At 35.0% G+C, this 12,712-nt stretch overlaps 1 protein-coding gene across 1 annotated transcript; it reads left to right on the top strand.

The window, feature by feature from the left end:
* Nucleotides 1-10,238: 10,238 nt before the first annotated feature.
* Nucleotides 10,239-11,938, top strand: LOC118739134 (putative odorant receptor 85d). The gene is made up of 4 exons (XM_036470338.1): nt 10,239-11,086; nt 11,163-11,364; nt 11,446-11,601; nt 11,867-11,938. The coding sequence occupies exons 1-4, from the start codon at nt 10,239-10,241 to the stop codon at nt 11,936-11,938; spliced, it is 1,278 nt and encodes a 425-aa protein (XP_036326231.1).
* Nucleotides 11,939-12,712: the final 774 nt, after the last annotated feature.

Genomic DNA, 12,712 nt, shown 5'->3' on the forward strand with positions numbered 1-12,712 from the left:
TCTTCATCTTCATCTTCATCTTCATCTTCATCTTCATCTTCATCTTCGTCTTCATCTTCATCTTCATCTTCATCTTCATCTTCGTCGTCTTGGTCTTCATCTTTATCTTTTCCTTTATCCTGATCTAAATATGTCCATTCTTTTCTTCATTTACATATTCACCCCCACCATTGTTATTAGGTTAGGTATTTAAATTTTCCTTCCTCTTTGTCTTTATATCTAGGTTTCTTTACTTTAATTTTAATTTCTGTATTTATCACTTTCTTCTTCCCCATACTCAACTTTACCTTCTTCCTTGTTTGAGTCTAATCTATTCATGTTCATACATACATACATCTTATTCCTAAACTGCTGCTTAGCACGTTTCTTTAATTCGCTATCAATATTAAAGCATACATTTAGGGGGCATTTCCGCCCCAACCATGTACATGTATGGCATTGGTATTGGTGTGACTTTTGAATTGATTTTTTCGCTCTATTTTAAACTGATTTGATATTTTAAAAATTGCCTGCACATCAGCATCAAAATACCTTTCTAATGATATATAATTGTTTATACCTTAGAAGTATAGTTTAGCCGTAAAAGGGGTGTAAAGGAAACATGATTGCCTATTTATATATATGATGATGATGTCGCCGAATATGCGTAGGTGTCACCGAAAAAGGTAAAAAGGCGACTACTCCATGTAGAATCCGGAACATACGGCGAACTTAGTTTTGTTTGTTTTTAAGGTGGTAGCATCTAATGTACCTGCATACATATGTACATCTGTGGTGTACATATTTCAGCGCCAAAAGTTGCAACCGCGCGCTGCATGCCACTTTGAGCACCTATTTATTTAACCAACAACGCAACTAAATATCATAAACATAAATATGTGAAATATCTGTTTGCAGTGACAAGCTTTTCTAACCGATATTAAGTAGATTATTTGCTTATTTGCCAGACATATACACAAGCTCGCATACGTACGTGGTATAGAGTGGTTGGAATGAATGCCCTGTGTAACAAGTATAAATAGAAAAGTTGTAGAGACAGAGAAAGCAAACAAAATAGTAGATAAGCGAAATATTACAAACCAAAGCATGCTTAACATATGAAGCTGTTGCTCTGCATTCATAAACACTCGCTCCTACAACAACAACAAACAGGGCTTTCCATGTATGTAGGCCGTCAAAGTGTAAAATCGTCTTCGTCGCAGTGTTCTTAGTTGACAGGAAATTGCAAAAATGCTGCCAACAGGATGCTGATTATCAGCATCACTCCCCCCACCTCCAACCTGCTACTTCTGTTGCATTCAGCCGCGAGGTTTACTAAGATAATGAAATGAAAGACGAAAGCTCACTTGCGGCGCAAATATAAGTAGCTTTTAGAGCATATATTGGTTAGCATGTATGTAGGTATATGTACATCCATTCACGACTTCGGGTTAGTAAGTATCATTAGCACTACATATCTCTTTAGGAAGTCGCAGAAAACGATATGAGCTATAAGATTAAAAAAATTTAGTAAGTGTTTGAGTGAATGAGTGAGTTAGTGAGTGAATGAGTGAGTTAGTGAGTGAATGGGTGCTTTATAGGGAAGGTGAGTGAGTGAATGAATAAATGAGTGCATGATTGAATGAATAAGTAAGTGAGTGAGCTATTGAATCAGTGAGCTATTGAATGAGTGAGTAAGTGAGTGAGTGAGCTATTAAATGAGTGATTAAGTGAGTTAGTGAATAGTAATATAATGACTGAAGTAAAGAATGACTAATTTAGTGATTAAGTGTATGAGTGAATGGGTATGTGACTGAGTGAGTTCTTAAATGAGTGAGTAACTCAGTAGATTTGTGAGTGAGTGAATGAGTAATTCAGTAAGTGATGGAATGAGTGTGTGAGTAAAAGAGTAAGTGAGTGAGTGACTTATAAAATGAGTGAGTAAGTGGGTAATTTATTGAGTTAGTAAGTTAGTCGTTGAGTGTGTGAATGCCTCAGTAAACGAATAAATAAATGAATGAGTAGGTAAGTAGGTGAATGACCAAATGACTGATTTCGTGAGCTAGCGAGTGAGTTAGTAACTGTGTGAGTGAATGGGTAATTTAGTAAGTGACTGATTGAGTGAGTAAGAGAATGCGTGAGTTTAGTAAAAATTTTACTTGCAAGAATTTGCAGCTCTCACGGGTTGTTATGCTCTCGAATTCGCTCTTTCTTGCAAATATTTTTGGTTATTGAATGCAATTCCAATAAAAACATCCAAGTACTAGTAAAAATTCGTAACAATTGTTTGATATTCAATGGACCTAATATATCGAGCTCTAACTGCCAAAAAGACGAAAGCAAAAATTTTCTTTTTGATGCAGAAATACGGAAAAACGGCTAGGAAATCGCCGTGATTTTTAGCGAATTTTATGCGCTTTTAATTTTGCTTGCAAACAGTCTTGCTCATTCCAATCTATAAGAAATTTCCTTTTATGTGTGAAAAAAGTGCAAAAAGCCGTCGGCAATAAAAAAATCATTACTAATCAACACAATTTTTTAGCCGATTAAAACTTGCACTTGTTTTACTAGAATTAAAATACCAATCTATCTGTGTATCCAAAATTTTTCAAAAAATTCTAAATAAAAAGTTCAAAATTTAGAGGAAAATTTGTTGAATTTTTCCACTCACTCACTTTAGATTGCCAGTGTAAATGCTCGGGGAATATTTCTGCGTCAAAATGGAAACTTTTGTTAAAAAAAATTCGCTTACGTCTTTTTGGGAGTTTTGAGACCTTAAAAGATCTAGTTTACTGTACTAGCATGCCTATTCTGCTATTTGTAACCGGTAATTTTTAACCCTTTTTGGCATTCCGCGCGCTGGTAAATTTTGTTACCATCTCATAAGCAAGTAACAAAATATTTCCCCGTGAAGTATGCAACACGAGGTTTTATACAAAACTTCATAGCTGAATTGCCGAATAGATTAAACTACTTAGAATTGCGGTTACAAGAAGTGGTGGTACGAATCGAAAATTTGAGATTTCTTGTATTGAAAATGATATGAAAATTTCCTAGTTCTCGATTCGTACGGAAAAAAGAATACGCCTCAATATTCTTTACATGCAGCAAATCCAGAGTGAGTGTAGCACAAATTTTTTTTTCTTTTCAAGTTTGTATGTCCCATAAAATTTTCGTCTTTTTTTTTGTCTACAACGTTTACTCTAACTTTCCTTATCTTTATTGTTTAGCTGAAAGCAAAAGATGAATTCATTGCTATCCTTTTGAATTGCTGATAAAAGTCAGAAGAGTCAGCCACTTCGATTAACTATACCTAAAAGCCACTCGAAGTTCTATTTTTTGGCTGCTTTCTCTTTTTGTTTGTGTGGGGAATTTAATGCAGTAAATACAAGTCCATACGGCAATGTATGTGTATTAGTTTTGTGGAGATTTTTTGTTTATTTAAGGATAACTTTCTCCCCTGTGCTGTTGTGTTGGTCACTCTGTAACGAAATATATTATGTTTTTTGTCTGTGTTTTTTTTTTTTAATTTTTTATCACACACATTTCATATGATGACTACTTATGTACGATATGTAAGAGTATCGTACCAATTCAAGTATACCTACTTATAGATTAAGTTTTTTGGGGAGATATGAACGATATTTACTGCCCTCTCTGGAGTGAATTAATATAAACATGCTGATATTGAAGAGCATTAAAACTGAGAAAACGTGGGCATATGAATATATTTAGTAAGTAAGATTGTCATCCGAAAAGGCATAACCGACAGAAACACTGTTTTTACTTTAAGGGAATGCGTACGGAAAGAAGTAGGCGAGGTTAGTTATGGTTAAGTGAGGTAAGGTATCTTAAGAACTTTCGCAAAGGCCGAAACTTCATATGAAGGCCATGTTCAACCTTTCCTTCCGGAGTATGTAGCATAGAAAGTTCTGGTAGGATTATATTTCTATCCGATCTCTACAGCTTCTACAGAAATCATTATGTGTGGATCTCTGAATCTGGTGGCTATATGGCTAATGGTTCAGCCCTCTTAGTGTTCATTTCAGTTGCTGGTGTATTATGAAACTTATTCTTCGATCATAGAACAGTGATGAGGACGGATCGATCAAACTGCGGCCTTTCACCGCCTTCTTTAATCCAGACTCTGACGTCTAATTGATTTTTGGTGTGAAAACCCCCAAAACGTTCTCTGTGACAACTTTTCAGGTCTTTGAACATAGATTGTGGTATTCGAGATAGATTTCCCTTCGACCAGTATAACTGGGTCATCTTCGCGTCTATGCAATATGGCTTTTGAAGTAGTGTGAGGTAGAAATTCGTTTCGTACAAAGTTCCACAATAAAGGCGATTTAAGCCAACCCTGAAGGGTACATCAGGTAACTAACTATTTTCCTTTTTTCAGTGATTATCACTGAATGCTACAGCAACAATGGATAACTGAATGGAAATCAAATTGACATTGTTAGAGGCACTTTCCAATAAAGAAATTATGCAAGCATTAATTTTTTTAGTCTGACACTTGGGTAATATTTCAACCAATCCACCTTTGCCGTAAACATTTTGATTTGCAGCGATACAATAAGGTGAGCTAAACAATATTTAACTGCAAAATAATTGCCACAAAAATACATGAAATCTTTTAATTACGCGTCTCCGCAAACAAACTCATTAATTAGTTTATTCATATACGAGTAAGTGTCATTTACAAAACCACTGAAAGTGAGATTCTGAAAAAGCACTTGTCACACTTGACAAGAAATGAAACAAAAAAACAAAAACATAAACAAATAAGTCAAGTGGTAATTGTGTGAATTTGTCGACGCTGATAAAGCTAATTTATTTATTTTACTCGTATTAATTTAAAAAATAAAAAATAAATAAATACCACATATATACATATCTACATAAAGAAAAACTGTTTAACGAATGTTGTAAACCAAATGTAAGTGAAGCGTATAAATAATAATTAAACAAAAAAGAAGTGGCGCGAGTGCTAAGAGACAGCGACCGGACAGCAAATAAATTATAACTATAAATTATGCAAAGGTCGGTAAAAAAATAAACTAAAATACCATAGAGCGTATTGAAGTGCAATTGTGTGTTTTTAATGTTAGCGCAATTAACTAAATAAAAAATAAAAAATAAAAAATAAAAAAATGTCAGCACAATCTGCCACACTTGCTGCCGTGTCGCTTACAAGTTGGTTTTGTGCGATGTAAGCTATATAGTATATAGTATATAGTAAATAAATTAAATATCGCCTTTTGCGTATTAGCACGTAAAATTTGGGTTTAAAATGGTTCATTTAGAAATACTAAATATAAGCCAGTAAGAGGAAACAAAAAGAATTTCGCTATAGGACCATACTCAAGTCTTGATATCTCTTTTGCTCCAGCATATTTCAGGATTATATTGAGATTTTAATATTTTGGCTGTGAGAAATAGAAACGTCGCCTCGCCCTTCTCACTATAGAGGGTGCACTAATCAGATCCCTGAGCAAGCTGGGAGTCAAAGCTGACATTGTTATGCCCATACACCGCAGAAACAGCGAGCAGAAACTGTAAAGCGCAGGGTAAACAGGGGCATGCCCGGCGGTTGTGTCCACTCGCTCTTTCTCTGGCTCACGGTCATTAAAGACCTAGTAGAGGAGTTGGCTTGTGCCCCACCACCCACCAAATATATAACATAATAGCAACAAAAATGTTTGATCGATTCAGTGATTTTTATAATTGATCAAATTGATTGCAATTCTTACAATCAGAGTAAAAGCAATCAATTTTTAATGGAATCAAATTGGTAGCACAATCATTGATTGCTAAATAAAATAATTAAAATTTTTACAGCTCTGGTATTTATAAACATTTTTTATAAAAATTTCTAGTTTGAAAAATATTAAAAATAATTTGTGAATATTAAAAAAAAAATCACAGTTTGGTCGCTTGTTTCAGGCACTGAGCGCACCGCTCAATGACTAATCCCGAAAATTTTAAATATTTTTAGTAGAGTGTTTTTTTTGTAAATTTTAATCGAATAGAACTACTTCTGAATTGTAATTAACACAATTTTAACAACCCGGAAATACAATTTCGTACTCTTCCTATGTACGTAATTATAAGTACTTTTTGAAAACTTATTTTTGCCTAATAAATCCTCCGCCTATTAGAATCATAAATACAAAATATAAGTATGTACATAATTTTCCATTCTTTCAAGTCTTTCTTTCAAGTCTACTGTGCTTGCAATCAGTCTCAATTAGCGACACTCTGATTGTACACTCAAGTATGCGCTCATAACATAAATTGAATGGCCTGAAGGATCTATTAGTCCCACTTGGCTTTTGGCAATTTATGCAATCGTGCTTGAGTGGCTTATATATCAAGATATGTAGTTCAGTTATTTTAATTGCGCGTAGGTTGTAGCAGCACTCTAAGAATACAAATTACACTTCCATTACTATTTCTGCTAAACTTAAAACAAATTTCCCTGAAAACGAAATGTTTAAGTACATAATAACTTAAAATTGTATTTTCCTAATAAACGGAAAAGTGGCTTTGCATTCTATCATGAATAACACGAAAAGATATAAGGGATACTCACGATCCGGTGCATGCTGTCTAGCATGGCGCTTAGATAGCATAAATAAATTTTCTAGAACTTTTCAAGAATAAACAAGGAAAAATGGCCACGTGTAAAACTAAATCAAAGAAATCATTCCTGTAGAGACAAATAGTTATGCTATGGCAATAAATTACAAATGCAACAACACAAAAATAATTGCGCTGTAGTTACAAAGCAGTTGGATAATGCAATGCCAAATAGAAAGATGGCAGCAAGACCGCAAGTAAGAATTCAAATGAAGCATTAAATAAATGACCAGCAAACGGAGAAGTGCGCAATAGCAGAAAAAGGCAATGAGCTAAGATTTCAAGTGGGGCGATGAATTAAAACAAAAAGGAATTTATTTGAAAAAAAAAATGTTGTGGCATTTGCATGTGATACCTTTGGTAGCCTGGTAGCTTTTACTTGTGGAATACAATGAAAACGAGAAAACATAGCGAAAGGCACAACAATATGCGACAATGCAACTTGAGAAAATTATGCACAAATGGTTAATGGCGTTTAGGTGGAAATGAGAAAGTGACGGAAAAGGAAATAATAAACGTAAAGCAAAAAGAGAAAGGTGTAATTAAGAGAAATGCAAAATAAAAAAAAATAATGAAATTTTTAAATTCAATAGCTACCAAGCACTTCCTTACCCACACACTTACAAAGAAGAGCTTAGTAAAGAAAAGCAATTGGGAGGGGATATACTGATATGTATTTGTTATCAGAAAATAAGGCAACAATAAAATGGTTTCAAGATCGGACTGGTTCCTGTAGACATCAAGATGGAAATCTGATAATATAGGAAGGAAGGAACAGTTCTTCAACGCTTTTGAATGGCGGCACAGGTGGCGCCCTTAATTAAGAATAACCCGAACCAATGTATAGGGACGAAGCTTACGTTCCTCCACTTAACCGAGGCGAGATGAGAATAGCAAAAAGGCTGCCTCAGAAATAACAAGGCCCCCGATTCCGAAGGTAACTGGCTGGCTACTAGCTGACATAACTTCTACGGACATAACTTCCATGGGCCCGTGGAAGTTACATCAGACTTAATTTCCAAAATTTTAATAATTTTAATCTTCGAAATATTTTCCAACTAAAACCCAATTAAATCCCTCTTGTCTAACGACCATATTGTGATACATATTTCAATTATAAAATTCCTTTAATTCAAGAAGAAACAGATGGCAACCCTCCTACATGTAGTTTAGAACTATAATCTTTGTCAAAAACCTTTCAGTTGATAGCCGTGTTATAGTAATTCATTTAAATTAAATTAATTTATTTTTTTTAACGGGTGGCAACGTTTGTAAAACAAGTCAGTAATATTTTAAGTGCTCAATCTAAAGGATTCTTAGCAATCTTTCAATTGACACCCATACATTAATTTTTCAGATAGCTTGCTAATGATTAATTTAAATTTGGCTTTTCGAACAGGTGGCAACCCTTTCCCAAATACTTTCAAACTACAACTTTTTTAAGCCTCTTGTCATCCATTTTTTTTTAATAATTTTCAGATAAATCATTCCCTTTATTTCAAGTCGTATTTGATTTTTAAAAACAGGTGGCAGCCCTCCTCCATGAGTATGCAACTGATTTTATATACATATTATATGTATCTATACCAAGTTCCTGTACTCTATCAAAAATATTTTCTGAGATATGATATGCGGTATGAAAATTCCGTTTTATGTGAGGTGCCACGCCCCCTCGTATAATCGACATTAAATCTCGGTTGAGTAATTAAAGCGTGAAAGCGTAACAAATAAACAAACTCACTCTCGGATTTATAATATTAGTAAGGATTTATTTGCTGGTATAAATCTGCTAAAATGCTGTCGCCGTATCTGCATCTTTGCAGACTCTTTTTCTGCAGCTGTTCTCGCTTTCGCTGTCGTCGCTGGCGCCGCCGTCATTATCTTCGCTGCTTTAGCTGTCTCCATAGTCGCTGTTCTCGTTCTCTGCTGTTTGGTTGCTGTTGTTGTCGTGGGTACGGTGCATTTTCTTGTTAATCTTTACTTTCATTGCTGGATAGCTTTGTGCAAGCACGGGAACTCGCATTAAATCTGCGCGCCTGATCATCACCTCACCACCAAAGCCACCTAAGGCTTAACTTGAAGTAGGTAAAGACGAGACTTGCTTTACGCCTTTATGGATTACACGGCTTGAAGAGAAAATTCAGAACGTTGAGGAGCAGATAACTGCACGACTGAAGGCATCTGAAGAACAGGTACTAAGTAGAATTAGCGATATTACAGCTGATCTGTCGAACATTAAGCGGAGTATAAGGGATTTCGCGGTAAGGCTCGCGAAAATTGAGAGCGAATATGCGCAACTTGAGCAGCCCAAACAAAGCCTACCATCTAAGCTTGTTGAATTCAGGTTTATCTTTGAGTCTTCTGGTGTGGATGTTGTGTGTGTATTTGAGACATGGCTACGTGGCATAATGATGTTTCGTTTTATGTTAGTATAAACTAGTATATAAACTTTTCCGTGTGCTAATCTAATGACTGGGAGGGTATATGCAACAGTAAATGACATCACAAACTGGAGTCGCGGATACGCCTAGTAGTAATTACAGCTGGCATGTATTTTTTGTAACGATTTGAAAAATGTAATCAAATTTATAAAATGAACAAAATCCAATTACATAATTAAAAAAAAATGTTTTATTCTAACCTGCCGTGCGCGCTAATTATGTAATTACTGCATCGTTTAACACCATTAGCTATAAAGTGTTTTTTATTAGCAATTTGTAAATTATATTTAAGTTTTAAAATTACACTGAGAAAAAAAGTTAAGGCAACATATCGCGTTTTGCGTTTCATAAATACAATGTGGCTAATGTTGTGTAGTTTGCCCCAAATATAGAAACATTTCTAGTTTTCCGGAATATTTGACTTTTTATGAAAGGTAATTTAAATTTTTTTCATTCTTATATATAATATGTATTAATTTATTAAGTCTGTCTTCCGAAACTAACAATACGTTTCAAATCTTACAAACCACCATTTAATCTAAAATTTCTGCGGCAATGCTTAGGATTTTTTTTTTACATATTGGCACAGAGAATCCCCCGCAACGCATGGAAAGTTTTTTTATTATAATTTCTTTTCGCAAATTTCTATGGTAGCAAGAAAAAACCTGCATGACCATACTCATTCAGGTCGAAACGCCTATCAATATGCAAAGTAGGCTAAAAGCTCTCTTGGAAGCTTTTGTTCAATGTCTTGCCAAAAATTGTGCAAGTTCTGACAGGTCCTATTTTTGGTATGGCAACCCCCTTTATAGTATAAGGCAAATTTACACAAATCTACTCCCGCTCTAATTTCAAACACACTGTGTATCCGCAGCTTTGATTACCACCGAGTTTTTATACATATGTTACCCTTCTTAATGCATGCGCTACTTTTGGGAAGTCAATCAACTACGCTAGTAAAGCAAATATCGACAATAAGCATTTCTTGGAACTTTTTTTTGTATGTGTAAAGAATTAAAGCAATCAGCCGTCTATTATGGTAATTATGCTGCATGAACATAATTGTTGAAATTACTGAATACGCATGGGCACATGGGCGCCTACTCATACCTAGATGTTTAGTATAAAATACCCACCAAATCACCTGACCCACACTCATAACCAATCGAAATGTCCAACAAGCCGATACATTTCGAAAGTTTCTTCTATAAAGCCAATATTTTCTTCAACTGCATTGGGGTGAATGCCTACGATAAAGTCAGCAATGAGCCACGAAGAGGAAAACTTGCACTGGTACGACGCCACTTGCAACGCATTATTTTCACCGTTACAATCGTCAATCTGAATTTAACATTGCTGAGCGTCTTGATTCAAATATTTTTGGATATCGTAAATAACAACAACTTTGTTGAGGCAACTACGCTGGGTTCAATAGGAAACGCGCTCATTATCAGCGAATTGAAAATCTTCAGCATATGGTGGCAACGTTCACGGATTAGCTCGCTCATGCAAGAGCTCTACGCGCTCTATCCACAAACATTGGGAGGCCAGATGCTCTACCAAGTAAAAGCCGAACTGAAAAATTGGAATCGTTTAGGCAATGCTTATATTATTCTAAATGTATTGTTAGTCTGGAGCTATACTCTCTGGCCGCTAATCAGCTATCTTATTTTTGAATATTGGCTGGAGTTGCGGAAAGTAGGTAAAATGCTTAGCTTTAACTGCTGGACACCATTTGTTTGGTGCGATAATTGGCTTTACTATCCGATGTATTTGTCACAACTCACCGTTGCGCACGCTTGTATTTCGACACAGTTGGCCAATGATTTGCTCTTCAGTGCAGTGGCTGTGCAACTTATCATGCACTACCGCCAGCTGGCCAAACGGATTGAGAGTTACGTGGTAGCTGAGAGCGGCGGAAATGAAATGAAAAAGCAGCGACTGAGCGACCTTGAGCGCAGTGAGATCGATTTGCGGTTTCTGCACGGCATTATAGCCTATCATCAGAAAATTTTGACGTTTGTATAAGCTTTAAGGCATTTACATACATATTTAGGTTCGCTAGGTGTACTAATTAATTTAAACTAATTTTAGGCTCTCAAAGGCAATGAATAAAGCCTTCGGAATTTGTATGCTTCTCACTTTCGCAATGACATCGGTGAACACCTGCATTGAGCTATTCCAAATCACCGCTAAAGTCACCATCGATATGGTGGTGTTGGGCACTTTATTTCTTCTAAGTTCGCTGGTGGACCTCTTCTTTATCTGTTACTATGCACAGGGACTGCTAGAGTCGGTAAAGTTATGGTTTTACAATTGTTTGTATATTATTGTAAATTTTGCTCTCTTTCTCTTGGCCTTTGGTTTGTTTGTCTAGAGTGAGTATATTAGCAATGCTATTTACAATCACAATTGGTACGATGCTGATATGCGTTACAAAAGACTGGCACTGTTAATGATGCAACGCGCTCAAAAGCCGGCAGAATTTAAGGCTACTCTTTTCGTCACAGTCTCAATGCCTACAATAACTAATGTGCGTACCAAAGTGGGATTTATGTGATATCTATAAGCCGAATACAAACAAGGTGGTATTGTTAGACCAGCTGCTTTCTCGCTTAATATGTATTTTGGTTTTGCTTTTTCTGATTTGACAGCACATGCGCCAAATGCAAAAACAAATACATAGGGATGATGTTTTTATTTTTTAATTTTTGCTACCACCTTGTTTTAATTCGCCTTGTGATACATAAATATGTATGTTTATGTATTTAATTCCAAAATTACATGTAAACTTACAGCTTCTTCAAATGTCCTATCAGGGATTCGCTATTGTTCGCACTGCGTACGCAAGACAACCTGGGACGGCTTAGAATTTAATTATAGCAACTAACAAAATTTAAAGATTCCAAAAATTATAAAGCGAAATACACATGTATGTATGTATATTAGACCTCATCACTCCCCATAAAAAAAACGGTACTGTTTTTCCACTGGAATTATAAAATCTACTATATTTCAAGACGTCCGCCAAAATATTTCGGAAAAATATTAAGATTTAAGTGAGCCGGAAATACTTCCAAAAATGGAGTTTTTTATTAATAAAAACAGTTTTTGTAATATTTTTTTTTTTTTAAAAAAAAATCCTTCGAAGGCCCAAACAGTTTAAGCTTAAAAAAGTTGTATAATAATATTAAAAAAAATAATAATAATAAATTTTAAACGGAATCGTAATAAATAATGAGATTTTTGATGCTATTTTAGAACTTTTTTCAAAGACTGGGTTAAGAAAAACTTGAATAACACAGCCAAAACCTTACCAAATTAGATTCGTGAGGTATCATTCATGAGGTAGCAACGTTTTATTTTCTTTGCGAATAAGCTCATTCAAAGTATGAAAGAGGAAGGTAACAAAGCGTCATTCCATGCTGAATTAAGATGTGTTGGTATATGATGAAGAAAAAATTGGGACGTGAATGAGTTTTTTTTTTTGTAACAAAAGATTTTTTTCCGAATAATTCTTTAAGAAACTATTTTTATTCATAAAAAACTCCATTTTTAGTGGTATTTTCAAACCAGTCCAGCTCACCTAAATCTTTAAAATTTGTTTCCGAAATATTTTGGCAGAGGTTTTAAAATATACTAGA

The sequence above is a fragment of the Rhagoletis pomonella genome, unplaced genomic scaffold (assembly GCF_013731165.1).
Source record: "Rhagoletis pomonella isolate Grant_MI unplaced genomic scaffold, Rhpom_1.0 Rhpom_scaffold_00001, whole genome shotgun sequence".
NCBI classification, from domain to species: Eukaryota; Metazoa; Arthropoda; class Insecta; order Diptera; family Tephritidae; genus Rhagoletis; species Rhagoletis pomonella.

Excerpts from the sequence above, each read along its gene's own strand:
- LOC118739134 (XM_036470338.1), top strand. The coding sequence starts at position 10,239 with ATGTCCAACAAGCCGATACATTTCGAAAGTTTCTTCTATAAAGCCAAT. Across the intron at positions 11,365-11,445 it reads CACAGGGACTGCTAGAGTCG|AGTGAGTATATTAGCAATGC; the intron begins GTAAAGTTATGG and ends TTGTTTGTCTAG. Across the intron at positions 11,602-11,866 it reads CAATGCCTACAATAACTAAT|CTTCTTCAAATGTCCTATCA; the intron begins GTGCGTACCAAA and ends GTAAACTTACAG.